The 27417-nt window shown below is 44.5% G+C and overlaps 1 protein-coding gene across 2 annotated transcripts in view; it reads left to right on the top strand.

The window, feature by feature from the left end:
- Positions 1-26794, top strand: part of LOC136588013 (agouti-signaling protein-like) — a 78156-nt gene extending 51362 nt beyond the window's left edge. For both annotated transcript variants that reach the window (XM_066586896.1, XM_066586897.1), the window contains exon 4: positions 24710-26794. In XM_066586896.1, the coding sequence (XP_066442993.1) occupies positions 24710-24877 (168 nt within the window). In that variant the 3' untranslated portion in view covers positions 24878-26794. The remainder of the gene's footprint in view (positions 1-24709) is intronic.
- The last annotated feature ends 623 nt before the right edge of the window (positions 26795-27417 follow it).

Here is a 27417-nt window from a genome sequence, read left to right as displayed (position 1 = left end):
GGCTTTTTAGCCTACAGAGAGGTGTCTATAGAACTAGGAACGCATCCATTAAGGTTCATCTGAATGTGGCGGATGGGTCCACATAATTTGATCAAATCATCCACTAAGATCCTTGCATTTTTATGGGGTTAGTATAAACAGTAGTTGTGCATTTTTAGGGCTCTTTCACACGGGCATTGTTTTGCCGCTGAGTAGGTGAGTCAAAAAATTGCATATAAAAGAACCCATGGTTTCCTATAGGTTCTTTCAGATGAAGAATTTTTTGACACTCCGAAAAAAAACGTGCAATAGGCAGTTTTTTTTGTGTTAAGATTTCTCTCTGTCAAAAGATAGGACATGTTCTATCTTTTAACAGCACAGCGCTGGCAGCTCCCATAAATTCCTATGGGAGCCGTACGACAAAAGGATGGGGTGGGGGGAGCCGAGACGTGCTGTCTAGTAGCATCCCTATATAATACAGTTCCGTATTACATGTTCTGTACTGCTTTTTACTGATACCAGGATGATCTGATTCTTTGGACACCAGGTGAGAGCACTGGCAAATCTATAGGGTATGCGGTTGCACCCGGCCCCAGGAGCCTTAGGGGGCCCATAAAACCTCTCTTCTCCATGTAAGAAGCCTAGTACTATGAACAAAGCATTATAGTTGGGGGCCCTGTTGCAGGTTTTGCATTGGGGCCCAGGAGCTTCAAGTTACGCCTTTGCATTAAGGGGTTTAGAGAAGTTGGCGGGCCTCAAGATAAACTTTTGCACCCGGGCCCATGAGCCTTTAGCTACGCTCCTGGGTGAGAGCAACTCTGTGTTATCTTTCCATACACTGTGTGTTCTATACAGACCCTGAAGAAGCTGCTGTACTCGCATAGAAAGTGATTTACAGATTCCTGCAGATCTTTCTGACTTTTAAACATAAGGTCTTTCTTTATCTGAATTACATGTCTGCTTCATTTTCTTTAGACTTCATTTTGCACTACTTTTTGATGACATTTTGGGGTAAATGGAGCCCGTTACCAGTTTCCCACAGAGTTATGGTTTCAACATACAAAATTTTCGACATGAAGTGATTGTCCTGCTAATATTGTATGTTATGGGACCACTGTACTCCAAACTGAATAATCCACTGCGCCTCGCTTGACAAGAAATGTGATTAATCAGAAAAGGGGCATAGCTTAATGCAACAATGTGTGCCAAATTTTCTTCAGTATTTTGCCACAAATTAAGCCAATCAATGGGTTGTATACAGTCAGATAAAAGTGTCTAAAGTTGTAAATATGCGGCAAAGCTTGACAAAGACCATCTATGTAACGGTCGAAACGTCGCTGTATTTCATGATGATGTGATGTTCTGATGGAAATATAAGTCTTTATTGCACCTGAAGATCTGGACTCTGCTGCCTATTTTTCTTTTTTACTCTGTCTCAATCTATGGGATTAGGATTCAATCCCAGTTAGGCGTGCAGGACACTACATGTGGAAGAAACCCCCCCCCTTATGGGTTATGGTGAGTGCTGCTGAAAAGAATTTTCCTTTAAGGCCTTAGTCAGACGGGCGTTTTTTGCCGCGATTTGCGGATCGCATGACGGATGCGCATCCGCAAATCGCGTGACCGGTGCGCGCAAGTCGCCCGCAAATCGCCCGAAAATCTGCTCCTAGCCGCGTTTCATTAGAAACGGGCCGGAGCTGTCCAGCGCATTGCATTCAATGGAGACGGCAATACAGCCGTCTCCATTGAAAGCAATGCGCTGCGGGCGAGCCCGGGATGAATTGTCGGTAAGGGCTTAAATATATAAGCCCTTACCTGCAATCCATCCTAAAATGTGTTAAAATAAAAAAAAATTGCATTCTCACCTTCTGCCTGCAGCTCCGGGCAGCCGTCCTGCAGTGGGTGTGAAGGGGGTGTGAGTCAGACCTGCCCCCTGATTGGCTCAGCGCTGAGCCAATCAGAGGCATGCCTCACTTACACCCATTCATGAATTCATGAATGGATGTGAGTCAGACCTGCCTGTGATTGGCTCAGCGCTGAGAGGCAGCAGTCACTCACCCATTCATGAATTCATGAATGGGTGTGTGAGTGAAGCCGGCCTCTGATTGGTCAGGCTGTGACCAATCAGAGCAGATCATTCAGCAGGCGGGGATTTTAAAGCCCCGCCGGCTGAATAGTGCCGAGAAGCAGTTCAGGAGAACTGACAGCGGCCGCGGCTGGACTCTGGCTGCAGCGGAAAGGTGAGTATACAATTTTTTTTTATTTTAACACATTTTAGCATGAATTGCAGGGAAGGGTTTATATATTTAACCCTTTCCCGACAATTCACCCCGCGCACGCCGGCAGCCCATTGCTTTCAATGGAGCGGCTGTATTGCCGCTCCATTGAATTCAATGGGCAAACATCGTTCTTCTCTGCCACAGCTGTTACAGCTGTGACAGAGAAGAATGATTTGTCTTCTATATGTTCTCAATGGGGTCGGCGCTGCTGCCGCCGGCCCCATTGAGCGCATATACAGAAGCGAACAGGAATCGCAGATCGCAGATAGGTGCGATCTGCGATTTTTTGTTCTATAATTTTTCGGACGAGCGCATAAAAAGCGCTCATGTGTCCGATACCATTGCGAAGCAATGGTTTTAAAAAATCGCCGGACGCATGCGCATGCGCAAATCGCGGCAAAAAACGCCCGTCTGACTAAGCCCTAACTGTGATAAATCTGGCATATTTTTTGGCCTCCTTCACACGACCGTATGCATTTTTACATTCGCCCATACGCAACATTTATTAGCATGAATAAATATTTGACCCAATCGAATCGCGATCTTTATTCGCGTATTTCATGCCCTTTACACGGGGCGTTGCTGCATGAATGTTAAAAAAATGCGCTAAAGCAATGGAAACCATCGATCGCTATAAAATGCTTAAAATTTCAATTAATGCTTAATTAGAGCAAGCTGTGTTCTTTTCCAAGTATTGTACGCCGCGTGACTCCCTCCCCTTTTTGCAGCTTCCATAGAAGTCTATGGAGCCTGCTACGTATCACATCAAAAGATAGGGCAAGACCTTTTTGTTCAGGCGATGTTTAACATATGTGTCCGAAAACAGTCGCTTATGTCCTATCTTTCCAGGAGCAATTTTTTTTATGCAGCCAAGAATCCTTTGTCTGAATGAACCCATTAAAGTTCAATGCTTTGCATGGTCGCGTTTCATGTGCGATTTTTGGGTTTTTTTTAACTCAGCTAAATGCCTGTGTAAATATGGTTGTGTGAATAAGTCCTTAGATTGCGCTGTCTAAGTTTACACTGCCTACTTATGAGGAAGGATTAGTAAATTTGTCTCAATGTTCTAATTCTATAGTAAGGCCCCCTGTCCATGGGCGATGCGAAGTCCCATGGCAGATCTCCGATGCGGGAACTGCTGCCCGGGAGCAGGAGCCGCCGCCGATTCTCCGCTGGTCAGCCTTATCTGATAGATAGGCTGGCCGCGGAGAATCGGGGCAATTCCCAGCATGCTGCGAATTGCCCATTGCAAGCGGAGAATCGCAATGATTCTCCACTCGTGGACAGGTGCCGCCGCTTTCCATAGCAATGCTATGGGAAGCGTCGGCTGGCGTGATTCACCGGCGGTTTACCACCAGTGAAATCACGCCCCTGAACAGGCTTCCTAAATGTGGTGGGCCATGGAAGACACCGACGCTCCACTAAGCCCAATACACTTTTTAAAAAGTTATCAAAAATGGCCAGAAATAGCTAAAAAGCTGCAATTTTTTGTGCAAAAACCAGCTTCCACCCAAACTGAGTCTTTTAACACCAAGATTCTGAAACAATTGAATTCAGGAATTCTTCCCGATGAGTATAGTGGTGGATGTATTAATAACAGGACAGCGTAGGAACTCAGCACAGACCCCAAAGAAGCACATCAAAGATGAATTATGAGGACGCACACCCTTTTGTTTTAAAACACGTCAAAAATGTTTAATAAATGTCTGCACCCCTGTGAACTTTTTCCAGCACATTTGTATGTGTTTATAAAACGCCGCCCGGGGCTTCTTTCCAACACCTAATTTTACGATGTATTTACACCAGTTTCCATGAGCTATAGTAATAATAACCCGGAGGTCCCATGAAGGACAATTAGCGATGCAGATACTATTCAGTTGATGACACGCAGTCCTCAGATTGCTAAGCACCATTTGCAGCATCTGGAATTAGAAACAAATCTTATGCAATCTTATAATTATTCTCAATATTTATCAGTTCATTTCAGGATTGCTGGAGCAACGAAACTGCTCTGAGCACTTCAAACAACGCGTTTCATCATCAGCTGGTTAAACACTACTAGCTATGGCTGAGCTGCAAAAGCGAGTATCTTTCCTGCTTCACAGTCTACCGATGTACACTATGATCTGATACATTGGATTCCAATGCATCAGATCACATGGCCGTATTCCCACGACGTAAAACCGCCCGGCCGGTCAATATAGTGCTGGACGTTTTTACGTCGGGCCCAAAGATAGTCCTGGAACTATCTCTCGGGCTGGAATAGTCTGCCGCTGCATGGGCTCCTATGGGAGCAAATGACAGAGGCGGGAAAAGGGAGGTGGAAGGGAGTTTAGCAGCATGACTGCTAAACTCTCTCCCTCTTCTTTCCTCCCTCCCCTCCGGCTGATTCCAATAGGAGGTGCTGAGAGGGGGCGGAGCTAAGCTCCCGCCCCTTGTCCGCAGCCAGCAATAGGAGGAAGCGGGATGGGGCGATGCTTAGCTCCACCCCCTCCCATTGAAATCAGACGGAGGGGAGGAGAGAAGAGGTGAGACGGTGAGGGTGAGGGAAGGCTCAACAGCATGGCAGCCTGGGCGTATATGTGCCGGGGCCCATGTTGTGTGAACAGGTGTACTAACGTTAGATTTGTGAACCAGTTCACAAGCTTGGCCGCCCCAGATGGTATTGTATATCGGCCGATCGTGAAAACGACGGCCGATATACGCTCGAGAGAATGTAGCCTCATGATGATGATTATCCATCCAGTCAAGGCCGACTTTCGGTCACTCTATGGATCATCGTTCTCCATGCTTACCTATCCTTGTCTGGCTATGATCCATAAAGTATTTTGGAAAAAATTGTGGAGTAGTTTGCCATTACTTCCTGCACCCCTCCCCATTTATCCGACCTTGGAATCGATGAGTAGCTATCTACACAGCTGGGTTTTGAATCATTATACATAATACCAAATAGCAGTTAGGTTACTATTATGTATCACTACATCACGATAGGTCACCACTGTATAATACAATGCTATAAGCCCAGACGCATAACTTTTCTAAGCTTTATGGAGCTAGAAGGAGGTTGATCTGTCTGGGCAATCACAAAATAGACCACATTTTCAAACTTTGCCAATGGTACCTGTTGTAGCGGTTCTGGGATCACTTTCTTTCTAAGAAATCTGGTACAGGTTTTGTATGTGTTTTTTTTCTATCTTTTGGCTCTGGTGGGAGTGGTGTTATGTGTGACCCTGTGGGTAATTTGTAAGGACTATTTAACCTGGCCTTGTACTTGGCTTTAGTGCTATTTAATTTCAGTCTTCCTCTGGCTGTGGTGAGAGTCAGAGCTTGGGGATGGATGTCCTGTTTGCCTCAGTCTAATCACAGCTAAGTGCTTCGTTTACATCTTGTTGTCTGTGGTTTTGTCCTATCCCATGTAGGGTCAGCTAGTGTCCTCGGTATGCGGTCAGGTTCGCCCTTCTCAGGGCGGGTTACCTGTGTATAGGCAGGTCTCTTCCCTGGGTTAGGTTACTTAGGGACAGTGTTTTCCTTGAGGTGGTTGCCAGAATTGCTTACCAGTGTTTGGTGTGCATTTGCATGAGTATTTCAGGTTACGGATCCAGTGAGACCTGTTTGAACTCGACAGTATCAATTATAGTGCTTCTTGCCCTGTATCTAACCTCTGTTCTAAATACTTTCTGAAATTTTGGATTCTCGGTTGGATTGGTCTAAACCTACTTTTTTGTGTGACCCCTTGGTACTTCCGGGGAACCTCCATCTGCAGGTGGAAATAAGAGACAGAGTACAAATCAGAGTAGCAACAAAATTTACTTGGTGGCTGTTCCAGTGATGCAGGCATATAATGGGAATCAGCGGTCCATTACTTGAACTTAGCAGGCAGTTTTAGAATTCTACATGACCATCCTGAACGCTTAAGCAATGTTGCAGCAGCTCATCAGCCTTTTCAGGAACAAGTCACAGTCTTTTTCATAAACACAGACCCAATTGTTTACATCCACAGGATTTCCTTTGGCTGGATGTTTTTCCTTTATCACACTATTCTTGATATGCTCTCAATGCTGTTGAATGAGAAAACCACACAAGGTTGGCAGTGTATGAAATACTGGCCCTGGCTAGTCTAGCACCCATGTTCAGACCATGTGCTTCATGCTGCTGCTGCTGCCTGCTGCTGCTTCTGAGGATGTGCTACAGAGATATAGGGGAGCAGGATCTCCTCTTCTCTGTGTGTGCAGTATATACAGACATCATAACAGCTAGTCACCACCCATCAGCTCAGGGAAAATTGACAATTAAAGATAGAGCCTACAAAAGGGGAAAATTGGTAATCGATGCAGATTGCAAGTCAAATAGTGGTTAGACATAGTGTTATTATTACCCATGTACACACAACAAGTTATAGTGAAACACTAGTTACTGAAAACACATGTAATACAGGCATTGTAGAAATACCTTGATTAACAACATAGGATGGGAAAAATAAGAACTGTCTGCTTTCCATCTGGAATGAATTGTTGTCATGCATGTAATCACACCTGTCAAGGTACATTACCAAATCATAGATTGTGGTTTGTGGAAGGACATCATCATTATCTAATCTCTCCAATAAGAATGTTGTTCAATGGCATACTTTCTTGTTTTGATATATTTGACATCCAATTTCTGTTGGAAGTGTGTAATCAGTTTTATTCATCTTAAAATCAAACAAGTAACTTTTGGTAAATCAGCCTGTTTTTAACATTGCTTTCTACAATTACACCTCCAGCATAGAACTATAACATCCTTGGCTCACTGGTTCAAGTTACATGAGCCAAATCCAAATTTAAAAATTATGGAATCTATATATATATATATATATATATAAAGGTGAAAGCCCTCACTGACTGACTCGCCACTAATTCTCTAACTTCCCAATGTCGTACAAACATGAAATTTGGCAGGAGCATTCTTTAGGTCCTAAATAGGAAAAGTAAAGGGGTCACAACTCGAAAATTCAATGCTAAGTACAAAAGTATTTGCACCCCTGTGTAATGTACCAAATCTAATTCTCTAACTTCCTGATGTCGCACAAACATGAAATTTGGGATGATCATTCTTTAGTCAAAGTAAAGGGGTCACAACTTGATTATTCAATGCTAAGTGCAAAAATATTGGCAGCCCTGTATAATGTAACTTTCCAATGCTGTACAAACATGAAACTCGGCAGTAGCATTCTTTATGTCCTAAATAGGAACAGTAAAGGAGTCACAACTCAATGCTAATAGCAAAAGTATTAGCACCCCTGTGTAATGTAACTTCCCGGTGTCGTACAAACATGAAATTTGGTACAAGCATTCTTTAGGTCCTAAATAGGAAAAAGTAAAGGGATCACAACTTGATTATTCAATGCTAAGTGCAAAACTATTGGTGCTGATGTGTAATGTACCAAATCTAATTCTTTAACTTCCCGATGTCGTACAAACATAAAATTTGGTAGGAACATTCTTCAGGTCCTAATTAGGAAAAGTAAAGGAGTCACAACTCGATTATTTAATGCTAAGTGCAAAACTATTGGTACCGATGTGTAATGTACCAAATATAATTCTCTAACTTCCCGATGTCGTACAAAGATGAAATTTGGAATGATCACTTTTTAGGTCCTAAATAGGAAAAGTAAAGGGGTCACAACTTGATTATTCAATGCTAAGTGTAATGTAGCAAATCTAATTCTCTAACTTCTTGATGTCATACAAACATGAGATTTGGCATGACCATTCTATTGGTCCTAAATTGAAAAATTAAATGGGTCACAACTCAAAAATTAATGCTAAGCACAAAAGTATTGGTACCCCTGTGTTAAATACCAAATCTAATTCTCTAACTTTCCAATGTCATACAAACGTGAAATTTAGTAGGAGCATTCTTTAGGTCCTAAATACAAAAAGTTAAAGGGTTACAACTTGAAAATTCAATGATAAGTGCAAAAATATTGGAGCCCCTGTGTAATGCATCAAATCTAATTCTCTCACTTCCCGATGTCGTACAAACATGAAATTTGGCAGGAGCAATCTTTAGGTCCTAAATACGAGAAGTAAAGGTGGCGCAACTCAAAAATTCAATGCTAAGTGCAAAAACATTGGAGCCCCTGTGTAATGTACCAAATCTAATTCTCTTACTTCCCGGTGTCATACACACATGAAATTTGGCATAACCATTCTTTTGGTCCTAAATAGGAAAAGTAAAAGGGGCACAACTCGATTATTCAATGCTAAGTGCAAAAGTATTGGCATCCCTATGTAATATAATATCCCGGTGTCATACAAACATGAAACTTGGCAGGACCATTCTTTAGGTCCTAAATAGGAAAAGTAAAGCAGTCACAACCTGAGAATTGTAATGTACCAACTCTGATTCTCTAACTTACTGATGTTGTACAAACATTACATTTGGGATGATCACTTTTTAGGTCCTAAATAGGAATAGTAGAGGGGTCACAACTTGATTATTCAATGCTAAGTGCAAAAGTTTCGGAAACCCTATGTAATGTAACTTCCCGTGGGTTGTACAAACATGAAATTTGTCAAGACTGCTCTTTAGGTCTTAAATAGGAAACGTAAAGAGGTCACAACTTGAAAATTCAATGCTAAGTGCAAAAGTATTGGCGCCCCCTATGTAATGTAACTTCCCTGTGGTATACACACATGAAATTTGGCACAACCATTCTTTAGGTCACAACTTTATTTTTCAATGCTAAGTGAAAGTTTTGGCAGCCCTGTGTAATGTAACTTTCCGGTGTCATACAAACATAAAATTTGGCATGACCACTCTAGGTTCTAAATACAAAACGTAAAGGGGTCACAACTTGATTATTCAGTGCTAAGTGCAAAATTATTGGCACCCCTATATAATGTACCTAATCTAATTCTCTAAGTTCACATTGTCGTACAAGCATGAAATTTGGCATGACCATTCTTTAGGTCCTAAATAGGAAAAGTAAAGGGGTCACAATTCGATTATTCAATGCTAAGTGCAAAAGTATTGGCCCCTCTGAGTAATGTAACTTCCCGGTGTTATACAAACATGAAATTTGGCAGGCCTATTCTTTAGGTCCTAAATAGGAAAAGTAAAAGGGCCACAACTTGATTATTCAGTGCTAAGGGCAAAAGTATCGGCACCCCTATATAATGATCCTAATCTCATTCTCTAAGTTCCTGGTGTCATGCAAACATGAAATTTGGCATGACCATTCTTTACGTCCTAAATAGGAAAAGTAAAGGTGTTACAACTCGATTATTCAATGCTAATTGCAAAAGTAGGTGCACCCCTAGGTAATGTAACTTTTCGGTTTCGTGCAAGCATGAAATTTGGTGCGAGCATTTTTTAGGTCCTGTATGAGGAGAGTGGGAGGGGTGGCACATTCTGCAGAGGGACACTGTTACATGCAGCCTGAGGAGAATCTAACAATCTTCTATGTGTATACATATTTTATTCCTCAGTTACTCTAAAGTAACCTTGACTTCATAACATTTTCAGTGCAAACAATACGTAAACACCTGTATTAAATGAACTTGGGCGAGGCTGGGTATATTAGCTAGTATCTTATATAGAAGAGGTATTTCAGGCTAAAACAATAAGATGTAAAATAAAGAACAATCATAATTTTAGAGCAAAAATATGTCACCAATATACCTTAACTGTGCTGTAGTAAAAACTTCACCAACCAGCACTCAGAGATTACAAGAAACATGTCAAACGTCTGTCCTTTTATGAAAGGGTCTTTCATACTATCACTTTAAAGGGCCACTCTGTCAAACCCTCATTCTTCCATCCCTGCACCCCTCACCTAATTGTCTGTCACACTCTGGAGGTCTACTATTTATATAGCAATCCCTTCCATGCAGTGCAGCATCCTGTCTGATACTTCTGAGGCACCATCATGTTGTTGAGATTTCTTCTTGCTTTCTCTTTCACTATTCTATACTATCAATCCCATAGTGTTTCAGCATATCACATGAGCAGCTAGAGCCTGTACCATCTCTGCCTGCTGGGAGGACATTGTGATTATCACTACTTTGTAATTTCACCTAAATAAGGAGGATAAAGTTTTGTCTCCTTTATTATAAGTGTATGACAGCAGTAACTGTGAAAGGAGTTTATGTGCCCTCCTCTAAAGATCTTGTGTGGTAGAGTCCATATAAAACATCACAGAAATTATGCTGACTGAAAAACTTTGTGAGAATACATAAATCCAAGTAATTCTCAAGTGATCAGCATAAGATTACATGAAGCACCTGTGGAGAAGGACTCCAGGAGTTGCAGATAGCAAAGAATAACTATACAAAGTAATACTAGCCAACTTATATATACTGGGGGGATAGTTAAAAATGAATGAAAAAACAAAAATAGTATAAATAAGCTATAAAAGCAACAAATTGTTTCCTGCAGCCCTATCTGTTATTACCAAACTGTCCCCACATGAAGAAAAACTTCTAATCTTATATTATGTAATTGATTTTCTATAATTTCCCAATATTTTCTCGGCAGGAAGTGGGGTGGGGTTCTTTACAGGGATTAGGCAGTGCTAGGCAAAGATTTTCTAGATATGTTTTAACATACTATGGTTTTTAACATTACCCTGAACATGTTTGAATGCTGGTGTGCACAGGTTGGTAGACCATAGACGTTAGGTAGTTGTTAACTAGAGATGAGCGAACGTACTCGTCCGAGCTTGATACTCGTTCGAGTATTAGCGTGTTCGGGATGCTCGTTACTCGTAACGAGTACCACGCGATGTTTGGGTTACTTTCACTTTCATCTCTGAGACGTTAGCGCGCTTTTCTGGCCAATTGAAAGACAGGGAAGGCATTACAACTTCCTCCTGCGACGTCACCCGAGTATAAAAATCGGCCCCTCCCGCGGCTCACCTCAGATGCGTTGTGAGATAGCTGAGGAACAGTGCTGTTGGTGCCGGAGCTGCTATAGGGAGAGTGTTAGGAGTTAGTGTAGGCTTCAAGAACCCCAACGGTCCTTCTTAGGGCCACATCTAACTGTGTGCAGTAGTGTGGAGGCTGCTTTTAGCAGTGTTGCACTTTTTTTTTTTTTTGGTATATCGGCCGTGCAGAGCATTGCGCCCTGCAGTAATAGTCCAGGGACAGAAGTGTGGAGGCAGGGAGAGCGTTAGGAGTTATTGTAGGCTTCAAGAACCCCAACGGTCCTTCTTAGGGCCACATCTAACCGTGTGCAGTAGTGTGGAGGCTGCTTTTAGCAGTGTTGCACTTTTTTTTTTTTTGGTATATCGGCCGTGCAGAGCATTGCGCCCTGCAGTAATACTCCAGGGACAGAATTGTGTAGGCAGGGCCAGAAGACATATATTATAGATTGAATATACGCAGTGGTCCTTTTCAAAAAAATATTGGAAAAAAATCTATTTGGCCTGCCTGTCACTGTGCTCAGTGTTCTGGGTCCGTGTCTGCTGGGGGTAGTAGTTCTCCAAATAAATACGCAGCCAGCTAAGTGTTACAGCAGGCTTGCGCCAAATTATTTCCTGGCTCTGAAATCACCGCTCTGTTGCAGTTAAAAACAGTGCAACACTGCAGTTCCGTGACACACTGCAGGGACAGAATTGTGTAGGCAGGGCCAGAAGACATATATTATACATTGAATATACGCAGTGGTCCTTTTCCAAAAAATATTGGAAAAAAATCTATTTGGCCTGCCTGTCACTGTGCTCAGTGTTCTGGGTCCGTGTCTGCTGGGGGTAGTAGTTCTCCAAATAAATACGCAGCCAGCTAAGTGTTACAGCAGGCTTGCGCCAAATTATTTCCTGGCTCTGAAATCACCGCTCTGTTGCAGTTAAAAACAGTGCAACACTGCAGTTCCGTGACACACTGCAGGGACAGAATTGTGTAGGCAGGGCCAGAAGACATATATTATACATTGAATATACGCAGTGGTCCTTTTCCAAAAAATATTGGAAAAAAATCTATTTGGCCTGCCTGTCACTGTGCTCAGTGTTCTGGGTCCGTGTCTGCTGGGGGTAGTAGTTCTCCAAAATCATACGCAGCCAGCTAAGTGTTACAGTAGGCTTGCGCCAAATTATTTCCTGGCGTTCCGTAAGCAAACTCAGCCTCCAACCACAGGCCAATAAGCAGCACATTTAATTACAGCGTTGTGTTTCTGCATTCCTGGTAATACAGCATGCTGAGGGGTAGGGGTAGGTCTAGAGGACGTGGGCGCGGCCGAGGATGCGGAGGCCCTAGTCCGGGTGTGGGCACAGGCCGAGCTCCTGATCCAGGTGTATTGCAGCCGACTGCTGCGCGATTAGGAGAGAGGCACGTTTCTGGCGTCCCCACATTCATAGCACATTTAATGGGTCCATGCGGTAGACCTTTATTAGAAAATGAGCAGTGTGAGCAGGTCCTGTCGTGGATGGCAGAAAGTGCTTCCACCAACCTATCATCCACCCACAGTTCTGCGCCGTCCACTGCTGCAACTCAGAATCCTCTGGCTGCTGCTCCTCCTTCCTCCCAGCCTCCTCACTCCATGAAAATGAGACATTCTGAGGAGCGGGCAGACTCCCAGGAACTGTTCTCGGGCCCCTGCTCAGATTGGGCAGCAGTGGTTCCTCTCCCACCAGAGGAGTTTATCGTGACTGATGACCAACCATTGGAAAGTTCCCGGGGTCCGGGGGATGAGGCTGGGGACTTCCGGCAACTGTCTCAAGACCTTTCAGTGGGTGAGGAGGCCAATGACGATGAGACACAGTTGTCTATCAGTGAGGTAGTAGTAAGGGCATTAAGTCCGAGGGAGGAGCGCACCGAGGATTCTGAGGAAGAGCAGCAGGACAATGAGGTGACTGACCCCACCTGGTTTGCTACGCCTACTGAGGACAGGTCTTCAGAGGGGGAGGCAAGGGCAGCAGCAGGGCAGGTTGCAAGAGGCAGTGCGGTGGCCAGGGGTAGAGGCAGGGCCAGACCGAATAATCCACCAACTGTTTCCCAAAGCGCCCCCTCACGCCATGCCACCCTGCAGAGGCCGAGGTGCTCAAAGGTCTGGCAGTTTTTCACTGAGAGTGCAGACGACCGACGAACAGTGGTGTGCAACCTTTGTCGCTCCAAGATCAGCCGGGGAGCCACCACCACCAGCCTCACCACCACCAGCATGCGCAGGCATATGATGGCCAACCACCCCGCAAGGTGGGACGAAGGCCGTTCACCGCCTCTGGTTTGCACCGCTGCCTCTCCCCCTGTGCCCCAACCTGCCAATGAGATCCAACCCCGCTCTGAGGACACAGGCACTACCGTCTCCTGGCCTGCACCCACACCCTCCGCTGTCCTTGGCCCCATCCAACAATGTCTCTCAGCGCAACGTCCAGCCGTCGCTAGCGCAAGTGTTTGAGCGCAAGCACGCCGCCACGCACCCGCACGCTCAAGCGTTAAACGTGCACGTAGCCAAATTTATCAGCCTGGAGATGCTGCCGTATAGGGTTGTGGAAACGGAGTCCTTCAAAAGTATGATGGCGGCGGCGGCCCCGCGATACTCAGTTCCCAGCCGCCACTATTTTTCCCGATGTGCCGTCCCAGCCCTGCACGACCACGTCTCCCGCAACATTGTACGTGCCCTCACCAACGCGGTTACTGCCAAGGTCCACTTAACAACGGACACGTGGACAAGCACAGGCGGGCAGGGCCACTATATCTCCCTGACGGCACATTGGGTGAATTTAGTGGAGGCTGGGACAGAGTCAGAGCCTGGGACCGCTCACCTCCTTCCCACCCCCAGAATTCCGGGCCCCAGCTCGGTGGTGGTATCTGCGGCGGTGTATGCTTCCTCCACTAAAGCACCCTCCTCCTCCTCCTCCAACACAACCTCTGTCTCGCAATCAAGATGTGTCAGCAGCAGCACGACGCCAGCAGTCGGTGTCGCGCGTCGTGGCAGCACAGCGGTGGGCAAGCGTCAGCAGGCCGTGCTGAAACTACTCAGCTTAGGAGATAAGAGGCACACGGCCCACGAACTGCTGCAGGGTCTGACAGAGCAGACCGACCGCTGGCTTGCACCGCTGAGCCTCCAACCGGGCATGGTCGTGTGTGACAACGGCCGTAACCTGGAGGCGGCTCTGCAGCTCGGCAGCCTCACGCAAGTGCCATGCCTGGCGCACGTCTTTAATTTGGTGGTTCAGCGCTTTCTGAAAAGCTACCCACGCTTGTCAGACCTGCTCGGAAAGGTGCGCCGGCTCTGCGCACATTTCCGCAAGTCCCACACGGACGCTGCCACCCTGCGCACCCTGCAACATCGGTTTAATCTGCCAGTGCACCGACTGCTGTGCGACGTGCCCACACGGTGGAACTCTACGCTCCACATGTTGGCCAGGCTCGATGAGCAGCGTAGAGCTATAGTGGAATACCAACTCCAACATGGGCGGCGCAGTGGGAGTCAGCCTCCTCAATTATTTTCAGAAGAGTGGGCCTGGTTGGCAGACATCTGCCAGGTCCTTGGAAAGTTTGAGGAGTCTACCCAGGTGGTGAGCGGCGATGCTGCAATCATTAGCGTCACCATTCCTCTGCTATGCCTCTTGAGAAGTTCCCTGCAAAGCATAAAGGCAGACGCTTTGCGCTCGGAAACAGAGCCGGGGGAAGACAGTATGTCGCTGGATAGTCAGAGCACCCTCCTGTCTAAATCTCAGCGCGGTGAGGAGGAGGAGGAGGAAGATGAGGAGGAGGGGGAAGAGACAGCTTGGCCCACTGGTGAGGGTACACATGCTGCTGGCCTGTCATCCTTTCAGCATGTATGGCCTGAGGAGGAGGAGGAGGAGGATCCTGAAAGTGATCTTCCTAGTGAGGACAGTCATGTGTTGCGTACAGGTACCCTGGCACACATGGCTGACTTCATGTTAGGATGCCTTTCTCGTGACCCTCGCGTTACACGCATTCTGGCCACTACGGATTACTGGGTGTACACACTGCTCGACCCACGGTATAAGGAGAACCTTTCCACTCTCATACCCGAAGAGGAAAGGGGTTCGAGAGTGTTGCTATACCACAGGACCCTGGCGGACAAACTGATGGTAAAATTCACATACGAAAGCGCTAGTGGCCGAAGGCGCAGTTCCGAGGGCCAGGTAGCAGGGGAGGCGCGGAGATCAGGCAGCATGTACAGCACAGGCAGGGCAACACTCTTTAAGGCCCTTGACTGCTTTATGGCTCCCCAGCAAGACTGTGTCACCGCTCCCCAGTCACGGCTGAGTCAGCGGGAGCACTGTAAAAGGATGGTGAGGGAGTACGTAGCCGATCGCACGACCGTCCTCCGTGACGCTTCTGCCCCCTACAACTACTGGGTGTCGAAGCTGGACACGTGGCCTGAACTCGCGCTGTATGCCCTGGAGGTGCTTGCTTGTCCTGCGGCTAGCGTCTTGTCAGAGAGGGTGTTTAGTGCGGCTGGGGGAATCATCACAGATAAGCGTACCCGCCTGTCAACCGACAGTGCCGACAGGCTAACACTCATCAAGATGAACAAAGCCTGGATTTCCCCAGACTTCTCTTCTCCACCAGCGGACAGCACCGATACCTAAGCAATACGTAGGCTGCACCCGCGGATGGAAGCATCGTTCTGTATCCCCATCAAAAACGGGGACCTTTTCGCTTCATCAATCTGCGTATAATATTCCTCCTCCTCCTGCTCCTCCTCCTGAAACCTCACATAATCACGCCGAACGGGCAATTTTTCTTAGGCCCACAAGGCTCAGTCATATAATTTTTCTAAACAATTTTTATACGTTTCAATGCTCATTAAAGCGTTGAAACTTTCACCTCAACCAATTTTTATTTTAACTGGGCTGCCTCCTGGCCTAGTTACCAATTAAGCCACATTAACCAAAGCGATTAATGGGTTTCACCTGCCCTCTTGGTTGGGCATGGGCAATTTTTCTGATGTACATTAGTACTGTTGATACACCAATTTTTGGGGGCCCTCGCCTAGAGTGTAATCAAATTAATTTTTAGCCCACCTGCATTACAGCTGACGTTACATCAGCTGTGTTGGGCAATGCAATGGGATATATTTATGTACCGCCGGTGGCTTCCTGGCACCCACCTATGCTGTGGGTCCACAGGGAGTTGTAAATGCATCTGTTTCCGCTTCTAAAGAACCCCAGTCTGACTGGGGCATGCAGTGTGGGCCGAAGCCCACCTGCATTAAACATGACATTACTACCTCAGCTGTGTTGGGCAATGCAATGGGATATATTTATGTACCGCCGGTGGCTTCCTGGCACCCACCCATGCTGTGGGTGCACACAGAATTCCCATTGCGGAGTTGTACCTGCCTGTGACTATATATATAAAAAACCGCGGTCTGACTGGGGCATGCAGACACCTTGACAGAATGAATAGTGTGTGGCACATAGGTTCCCCATTGCTATGCCCACGTGTGCAGCTCCTGATGGAGGTGGCACAGGATTGGATTTCTCATTGCTTCTGTACAGCATTGTGGGCTATCGCCCCGCCCCTTTTAAAGAGGGTCGCTGCCTAGCCATGCCAACCCTCTGCAGTGTGTTCCTGCTTTTCCTGTGGCAGACGCACTTATAAATAGACATGAGGGTGGCGTGGCATGAGGGCAGCTGAAGGCTGCGCAGGGACAGTTTGGTGTGCGCTGTGGACACTGGGTCGTGGGGGGGGGGGATTTGGCAGCATGTAACCCAGGAGAAGTGGCAGCGGAGTGTCATGCAGGCAGTGATTGTGCTTTGTTGGAGGTAGTGTGGTGCTTAGCTAAGGTATGCATTGCTAATGAGGGCTTTTCAGATGTTAAAGTTGTTGGGGGGGGGGCACTCTTGCTGCTATTGTGGCTTAATAGTGGGACCTGGGAACTTGAGATGCAGCCCAACATGTAGCCCCTCGCCTGCCCTATCCGTTTCTGTGTCGTTCCCATCACTTTCTTGAATTGCCCAGATTTTCACACAAGGAAACCTTAGCGAGCATCGGCGATATACAAAAATGCTCGAGTCGCCCATTGACTTCAATGGGGTTCGTTGTTCGAAACGAACCCTCGAGCATCGCGAAAAATTCGTCTCGAGTAACGAGCACCCGAGCATTTTGGTGCTCGCTCATCTCTATTGTTAACCAAAGTGAACAATTCTATCTGTATTCATGATAAGCTGGGTATGTGAGAGAAGCATAATGCTCGCTCATACATCATATTGCATTTGTCTATTTAAAAGTTTCAATCCAAGGTTGTTTTGCATGAAGAACACAATTAGCTTGGGTTTGAATTGAAAGTATAGACAGAAGGGGGAACTGGGAAAAATAAAACAAATTAGAAGTTTGTTTTGAAAAGTATCTTTGCATAATTGGCTTTTACAGCAGAAGAGATGCATGTGTGTGTGTGTGTGTATATATATATATATATATATATATATATATATATATATATATATATATATATATATATATATATAAAGGACCAATGATAACAAATGAAGTGTAATAAGTTATACATTATTTATAAACAAGGTGTCTATATATACACGTGAATGTATCTCCATAACCATGTTAGGACAAATGTACTCTGTGTTGATACATGTGTGTGTATTTACGTCTCCATATAATACTTCATACTCATATGGATTTAACCATGTAAATCCTTAAAATGAATGTATTTTATACACATGGAATTGATATCTTTTATGTAGACTTAACTGATTAATAATTACTAAACACTGCCAGTGTATAAGCTTAGAAATGTAACTAATTAATGATCCTAGAAATAGGTAAAATACAGGTATGGCCAGAAAAGATTTAACTCTGGAGAGCTTATAGACCAGCCAAACAACGACCTGGAGGAAAGTCCTGCCTTCAGACCAACGTCACTGCACATGCTGAGATTTAGAGTGCCTGTCCACGGGCGTGATTTCGCCGGCGGTCACGCCCCCAGAACCTTTCCGTAGCACTGCTATGGAAAGCGCCAGCACACTGTCTATAAGCGGAGAATCATTGCGATTCTCCTCTCACGGCGGGCAATTCGCAGCATGCTGCGAATTGCCCCGATTCTCCGTGGTCAGGCTATCTATCAGATAGGGCTGACCAGCGGAGATTTGGCGGCGGAGATCCACCGCGGGATACCGCTACGCTCATGGACAGGGGGCCTTAAGGACCAATGATAACAAATGAAGTGTAATAAGTTATCCATTATTTATAAACAAGGTGTATCTTAGTAATGTCTTTGCCTAAAACCTATAAATATTAGCACCTGTCCCACTATAAAGTGAGGAGCAAACAATTTAATAAACTGTGTGTAATTTATTACATTTAGTATGAAATACCCTCACTATTTTCATCAGCAATTGATATGTATATTATGTTGTTTTGTAGCCGCTGTAGCATAATGTATACTGCAGCTGCTGAAGAACTACTTAGGCCTTAGTCAGACGGGCGTTTTTTCGCGCGATTTGCGGATCGCATGACGGATGCGCATCCGCAAATCGCGTGTCGCGTGACCGGTGCGCGCAAGTCGCCCGCAAATTGCCCGAAAATCTGCTCCTAGCCGCGTTTCATCAGAAACGGGCCGGAGCAGTCCAGCGCATTGCATTCAATGGAGACGGCAATACAGCCGTCTCCATTGAAAGCAATGCGCTGCGGGCGAGCCCGGGATGAATTGTCGGTAAGGGCTTAAATATATAAGCCCTTCCCTGCAATTCATCCTAAAATGTGTTAAAATAAAAAAAATTTGTATACTCACCTTCTCCCGGCTCCGCGCGGCTGTCCTGCAGTGGGTGTGAAGGGGGTGTGAGTCAGACCTGCCCCCTGATTGGCTCAGCGCTGAGCCAATCAGAGGCATGCCTCACTCACACCCATTCATGATTTCATGAATGGATGTGAGTCAGACCTGCCCCTGATTGGCTCAGCGCTGAGAGGCAGCAGTCACTCACCCATTCATGAATTCATGAATGGGTGTGTGAGTGAAACCGGCCTCTGATTGGTCAGGGCTGTGACCAATCAGAGGCAGATCATTCAGCAGGCGGGGATTTTAAAGCCCCGCCGGCTGAATAGTGCCGAGAAGCAGTTCAGGAGAACTGACAGCGGCCACGGCTGGACTCCGGCTGCAGCGGAAAGGTGAGTATACAATTTTTTTTTATTTTAACACATTTTAGGATGAATTGCAGGGAAGGGCTTATATATTTAACCCCTTCCCGACAATTCACCCCGCGCACGCCGGCAGCCCATTGCTTTCAATGGAGCGGCTGTATTGCCGCTCCATTGAATTCAATGGGCAAACATTGTTCTTCTCTGCCACAGCTGTTACAGCTGTGGCAGAGAAGAATGATTTGTCTTCTATATGTTCTTAATGGGGTCGGCGCTGCTGCCGCCGGCCCCATTGAGCGCATATACAGAAGAGAACAGGAATCGCAGATAGGTGCGATCTGCGGTTTTTTGTTCTATAATTTATCGGACGAGCGCATAAAAAGCGCTCATGTGTCCGATACCATTGCAAAGCAATGGTTTTATAAAATCGCCGGACACATGCGCATGCGCAAATCGCGGCTAAAAACACCCGTCTGACTAAGGCCTTAATAAAAACAAAAAAGAACAGCTGCAAGTTAATCAATCAGTGGTTAGCCCAGGAGAAGAAACTTCCTGCACAGGCAATCTGTGACAAACACTTTCCACCGCAGCTGTGTACACAACAAAAAGAAAACCATCAATGTGAGCGCACTCCAAGAAATATCACAAGTGTACAATCTTTATTAATGTACAAAAAATCTAGGAGGCCGGGCGCACACTGGTGGATTTGTATTGCGGATTTCGCGAATGCCGCCTGCGCAGTGATCCGTGGTAAAACGTGGGCATTGAAAGGCATGCATTTTCACTTTTTCGTTCACACTTGCGGATGCGAATTGCGTATTACGCTAGCGGAAGAAAAATCACAGCATGCTCTGTTTTACCGTGGAATCCGCTGTCCGACCGGCAGCCCATATGCAATTAGCAATGCGCATGGGCTGCAGATACCTGCATCATCGCTGAGCGACGGGAAATACAAATAAACCAAAAAAAACTGTACTGCGTAGAATTTAGAGATTTGTCAAGGGGATATTTTTTCAAGTGTACCATAATGCAGACAAATATAAGTACAGCCAACCATCATAATCCCAAATCCAGGTAGTTTGCTGTGATCAACCGATAGTCCTGGTTCCCTATGGTCTTTGACTACTTTCAGGTAGCTTGGTCATGTACTGTCCAAGTATGCAATAATGGCAGCCAGTCTCTGTCCTCAGTATTGGCTGTTTGGTTGCAGCCGTCTCTTTCTTTGATGGCAAGTGACCATAAAGAAATGGACCAAAATAAAGCTTCAGTGGTTACCCCTTCCATCAGAGAAGACAGGGCTTGAGAGGAAGGCCAATTAATTTCATTTAAGGATACAGATCATTCCATGTCTGTACTAACAGCAGAGTCGTCCTCGCCTTGGGGAGGCAACGACATGTTTGTGACTGGTAATCTCTAAAATGAGCTCACGGCATAGCAGTATAATGGAGGATATGAGAAAACATGACAAAGGTCTTCTCTGTCATGTTTGCCCATGCGAATTTTAATAACTTTATTAACATACTAGCTGATATACCCGGCTTCGCCCGAGTTAATTTGGTACTGGTGTTTATCTGGTGTTCACACGGAAAATCTTATAAAGTCGTGGTTACTTTAGAGATACTGAGGAAAAAAAATATGTTCACCATTTTGCATAGTTCTCTGCGTTACCCAGGAAACACTCCGGGGAGGTAACCATGCGACGTTTCCTTTATATAAAATGACATCAGGAAGTGAGAGAATTAGATTACATACGTAAAATGTGGACGCTAATTCTTTTGCGCTAGAATTGAATAATCGAGTTGGGACCCATTAGCTTTTCCTATTTATGACATAATCAATGCCTGTGCCAAATTTCCCGTTTCTATGACACCGGAAAGTGAAAAAATTACATTCCGCACGTAAAATTTTGATGCCAATTCTTTTGCGCTACAATTGAATAATCGAGTTGGGACCCATTAGCTTTTCCTATGTATGACATAATCAATGCTCGTGCCAAATTTCCCGTTTCTATGACACCGGAAAGTGAAAAAATTACATTCCGTACGTAAAATTTGGACGCTAATTCTTTTGCGCATAGAATTGAATAATCGAGTTGGGACCTATGAACTTTTCCTATTTATGACATAATCAATGCTTGTGCCAAATTTCCTGTTTCTATGACACCGGAAAGTGAGAAAATTAGATTATGTACGTAAAATTTCGACAATTCTTTTGCGCTAGAATTGAATAATCGAGTTGGGACCCAATTACTTTTCCTATTTTGGAGATAATCTATGCTCGTGCCAAAATTCATGTTTCTACGATATCGGGAAGTTGGAGAACTTTTGGCGAGTCAGTCAGTCAGTCAGTCAGTCAGTCAGTCAGTCAGTCAGTCAGTCAGTGAGGGCTTTCAGCTTTATATATATAGATACTGTAGGCCGTATATGCAAATCTGACATGTGTCACTTTAACATGGAAAAACACCAGAAAGGTTTTGCATATCCAAGTGATTCTGACATTGTTTTTTCGCCACATGTTGTACTTCATTTAGGCGGAAAAAAAAGACCGATAGAATTTGTGTTTATTTATTAAAAGTGGCAAAATTGGGAAAATTTTGAAAAAATCATCATTTTTTCACATTTCCAACTGTAATATCTCAAATATGCGCAAACATAATATAGAAATTTTTGCTAAGATATATATTTCCACCCGTTTACTTTATTTTGGGTGCACATTGGAAAAACTTTCGTGTTTTTTTTAACCATTTAGGAGACGTACAAATGTAACATTACTTTTCAGTATTTTGAGGAACACTTTGTTTTCCTACACCAAGCCAAGATTGGAAAGGCTCATAGGAGTCAAAATGATAGATAACCCCACAAGTGACCCCATTTTAAAAACTACACCCCTTAACGTATTTACTGAGGGGTGTCATGAGTATTTTGACCCCACAGGTTTTTTTAGGAGTCAATGCAATTTAGAGGAGAAAAACTAAAATTTCATATTTTTGCAAATATGTCATTTTAAAGACAGGACTTTTTTCTATAGTACACATGAAAATGAGGATTTGCACCCCAGAATGGATACCCCTGTTTGTCCCGTGTTAAGAAACATACCCATTGTGGCCCTAGTATTATGTCTGGATGCACAATGGGGCCCAAAATGAAAGGAGCAACTGGTGGCTTTCGGAACAGAAATTTTGCTTGAAGGAGATTTAGGCCCTACTGCCCACTTATAGAGCCATTGAGTGACCAAAACAATGGAGAACCCCCACAAGTGACCCCATTTTGAAAAGTAGACCCCTTAACGAATTTATCTAGGGGTACGATTACTTTTTTGACTTCACAGTTTTTGAATGAATCTAAGCCAAGCCGAAGGAAAAAAATTACGATTTTCATTTTTTTGGTAATTCTGTTATTTTAAAAGCAGTTTTTTTGTACAGCACATATATGAATGAAGACTTACACCCCAAAATGGATACCCCTGTTTGTCCTGTGCTCAGAAACATACCCATTGTGGCCCTAGTATTACGTCTGTATGCACAATGGGGCCCAAAATGAAAGGAGCAACCGGTGGCTTTCGGAACAGAAATTTTGCTTGAAGGAGATTTAGTCCCCATTGCCCACTTGTAGAGCCATTGAGTGACCAAAACGATGGAGAACCCCCACAAGTGACCCCATTTTGAAAAGTAGACCCCTTATTGAATTTATCTAGGGGTACAATGACTTTTTTGACTTCACAGTTTTTGAATGAATCTAAGCCAAGCAGAAGGAAAAAATTATGATTTTCATTTTTTTGGCATTTGTGTCAATTTAAAAACAGTTTTTTTTGTCCAGTGTACATAGGAATGAAGACGGTCACCCCAAAATGGATACCCCCGTTTGTCCCGTTTTCAGAAACATACCCATTGTGGCCCTAATCTACTTAAAGGAAACATAGCTAGGCCTATAATGGAAGGAGCACCCGTTGGATTTCAGTGTACAACGGAATAAATTCCAGGCCCCATTGCCCACTTGTAGAGCCATTGAGCGGCCAAAACGATAGAGAACCCCCACAAATGACCCCATTTTGAAAACTAGACCCCTTAACAAATTCATGTAGGGGTGTACTGCGTATTTTGACCCCACAGTATTTGAATGAATCTAAGCAAAGGAAAAAATTACGATTTTCATTTTTTTGTCAATTTTGTCAATTTAAAAACTGCGTTTTTTTGTACAGTGTACATAGGAATGAAGACCTTCACCCCAAAATGGATACCCCCGTTTGTCCCGTGTTCAGAAACATACCCATTGTGGCCCTAATCTACTTACAGGACACATGGCAAGGCCTGTAATGGAAGGAATGCCCGCTGGATTTCAGGGCAGAACTGAATAAATTCCAGGCACCATTGCCCACTTATACGGAAAAAAAATTGACTTCCTAAAAATAACCCCCCACCCCCACACAGAAGACGCTCAACAAGCTGCTCCTGGAACTGCATGAAGGCGAGCGTTCCCGGGGCTTCTTGTAAATTGCGTATTACAGGTAGCGGTCTGAATAACGCCAGGCTCATGCAGCCGTAGGTGGAATCCGCTTGCGGAGGTCCGCAGCGAATCCCATCTGTGAGCCCGGCTGTGGCCCTGCGTACGGCCGCGTAACGTACTGCGCATAACTGCCTACTCACACAGGCGGTCATGCGCAGTACACCTTTTTTTGTTTGTATTTCCCGCACCGTTGCTTAGCGATGACGCGGGTACCCACAGCCCGTACACAACGTAGTTGCGTATGGGCTGCGGGTATATCCGCGACCATGGAGCACAATAGGCTCTATGCTGCGGATAGCCGCGGTAAAATAGAACCTGCTGCGTTCTCTTTTCTGCGAGTGAATTATGCAATTCCAACCCACTAATTTGAGCGGAATTGTGTAATCCAATGCGATTGATTGATCCGCGTATTACCGCTGATCAGACGCATGCGGAATCCGTAATTCCTATCCGGTCATGTGAGAGTAACCTATGTTAGATCGCTACTTTTTTATTACGTGACCGGGGACCGCTCAATGAGGCCACTTGTCACTGCTCCAGGCTCTCAGCGACCGTTGGTCGCCGAGAGCAAGGAGATTTTAAGTTTCCTGGGCTCCCCGACTCCTGCGCATGTGTCCGGTGTTTTGGGCAGCTGAATCTTTAACTTTTTAACTTTTTTTCTACACTTTATTGCGATCGGCGCTATCCATTCTTTTTGTTTTTTTTCCCCCACTTGCCAGCACTTTTAAAGTCCCAGAAATACAAAAATGTCCAACAGCTAATGTCCTGTTTTCAAACGTTGCAAGTAATTTACATGTGAAACCTCAATAAAATCTTTTTGAACATAAAGTTCCAGAAAACCCATTTTACAAGTTTTTTTAACACTTACTGAAATTGATAAATATTATTATTTGTATTACAGAAAAAGAATCTAACTCAAAAGAAGGCACGGATACCACCTCCAAGCTGTGTTCCTCTTAAATCCAGTTGTAGGCCACCGGCACCACCCTGCTGTGAACCCTGCGCCTTCTGTCACTGCCATATCTTCCAAACAGTCTGCATCTATAAGATGGGTTATCCATATTGCTAAGATACAACTTCCTATAGCAATCCAGGTGAAGGGGTCTAATAATATATTAACTGCAGTCATTTAACATTAATTGGCTTATGGCATAAGTTATGTTTTGTGTTGGGAAACAAAAAGTTTTTTTATTCTTCATGACAATGCATACCGGGATGGTCAAACTGTGCCTATTGATAAAACGAATAAATGTGTCCCTTTATCCTATTTTCAAACATCGTTGTCATCTCTGAATAGAAATGAGTGATAAGAAGGCATGTAGTTTAACATATAAGGCATGGATGCTGCAGCCAGTGCTAGTGATGGGTGCTGGAAATCATTTCAAACTACACACAACTTCTAAAGATACATGGAGGATGCTGGGGTGGAAAGTTTTGGGAAAGCATAGTAAAGCTAAGTCATCTGCTGGTGCTGTTCCCACAATGAAGATGCCTGGAAAAACACATCTTAAAGAAGATCAATGTATTATGAACCACTACTGACATCAATAGGACAATATATTCAAGGCAAACAGAAATGGAGGGAGTCTTTAAGCAGCAAGCAAAGTCAGAATGTACATTCATATTTTAAGCTAAAAAGTAATAAAACAGCTGGTCCCTAAAATACACCGACAGCATTTAACAATACATTAGGGAAGACGATAAATGACATGATAGTCTCCAAATTAGTGTAATGTAACTGGGAACATCAAACTAAATTATGGCCATGAACACAACTACAAAAGTCCTCAAAAGAAAGTATTAGGAGGAACATCTTCACCTTCAAGCAGCCTACACTTAGCTCCCTTGTCTCTATCTGCAGTACTAGACAGAAAGGAGGAGGGAGGGGAGGAGGAGATGCAGCTGCAGCTTCTCAGTCAATGTACAATCATTCTTCATTCTAAATTGAACAATTACAATAACATTATGTTACTGAATTGCTGTTAACCCCTTAGTGACGGGCCTGTTTTGTGTTTTAAGGACCAAGCGATTTTCATTGCCGCATTGCAAGAGCCATAACTCATTGACATAGCCAAATGGGGGCTTGTTTTTTTTGTAAAACGAGTTGTACTTTTTAATGGAACCACTCTTGGCTACATATAATGTGTTGTATAACTTTATTACATTTTTTGGGGTGCGGCGGGGGATCAGGAGAGGTAAGTATGGCTGAGCATTTTTTTTTAAATTTGGGAGCGTTGGGTAACCCCTGTTAATAGCAAAGAAACTAAAACCTAAAAGTTGTGGAATGTGTCATAGAATACCAGCTGTTGAAATGCTGACTATTTGATCACTGCTCCTAGATTGAATTATGCTATGTCGTGCTCGTATGTTTCATTTTACCAGTTGTGGCACTCAAGGGAACTCACTACCAATGTATTACCCTCACATACAGCTTATCAGTGGGGGTTCCAGCAAAGGGGCCACTTGTGATCACCTTAAGGATGGGAAACATTTCTAACAAAAATTATCCAAAGTGAACAACCACTTTAAACTCAAACAAGTATTAGGAAAAGTTAATAAATGCCACCCCATCATCATAACATTATATTGCTACAGAAGCCAGTACAGTATTTGTAAAGGAATGTTATTGATCTGTTGCATGTATCTATCTGTGAATACATCATTGTATGCATTACTAGTGAGCACTGAGGTCATTTTAATTTAACGTATTATTAGAAGATGATATGTATTTTAAAGGGCTATTCCCATCTGGCGAATCCCACTCTAATGTGTTCTAAACATGAAAAAAAAGCTCTCCCCCATTAAGTCCTATTTTGAAAATGCCCAGTTCTCATGGAATTCTTTCTTCCTGTAGTTTATAACTCATTGGTAGTGGAACCGGCCATCTCTACTACGGAGTGGTGATAGCCAATGCTTGCACACTTGTATGTCCCTATGTGATGATTTTTTGAGTGGCTGGGATCTCTGTAGCACATGTTCACTAGCTTCCAGCCCGGCCACCGGCTACCTCTGTGCTCTGCTATTTCTTTGCAAAGAAGGGCTTCTGGGCAGAGTGGACAAGAAGCTCTTCTGTGCTAAGAAATAGTAAAGCACAGCGGTAGCCGATGGTCGACCCAGGAGCTAGTTGGCATGCACTACAGAGATCGCGGCCACTCTTCACATAGAGACTTAAAATTGAGGAATCACTGGCTATCTCTGCTCCAAAGCAGAGATGGTTGGTTTCTCTGGCAAAGAGCTGTAAACTATAGGAAGAAAGAATTCCATGAGAACTGGGCATTTTTAGAATAGGACTCTAGAGGAGTATCGTCTCTCTTTAGGAAGAGCACATAGAGATGAGTGAGGAGCCTTATAAGGCCATGCATGCTCCCCTGGGAAATATGCCAATAGGGAAGATGGAACAATACCTCTGCAGCGCCACCTATTGGTTGCAGAGGTATTGTTTCATCTTCCCTATTGGCATATTTTCCAGAGGAGCATGCATGGCCTTATAAGTCTCCTCACTCACCTTCTAGGTGCTCTCCTTAAGGAGAGATGATACCCTTACTGACTCATTTCATAGGCCTCTCACTAGCCAAGCCACAATCCTACTGCACCTGAGAAGGGGCAAAA

This window comes from Eleutherodactylus coqui, chromosome 13 (assembly GCF_035609145.1).
Source record: "Eleutherodactylus coqui strain aEleCoq1 chromosome 13, aEleCoq1.hap1, whole genome shotgun sequence".
Classification (NCBI taxonomy): domain Eukaryota; kingdom Metazoa; phylum Chordata; class Amphibia; order Anura; family Eleutherodactylidae; genus Eleutherodactylus; species Eleutherodactylus coqui.
The sequence above is the reverse complement of the archived record's forward strand: the minus strand, read 5'-3'. Positions and strand labels throughout refer to the sequence as shown.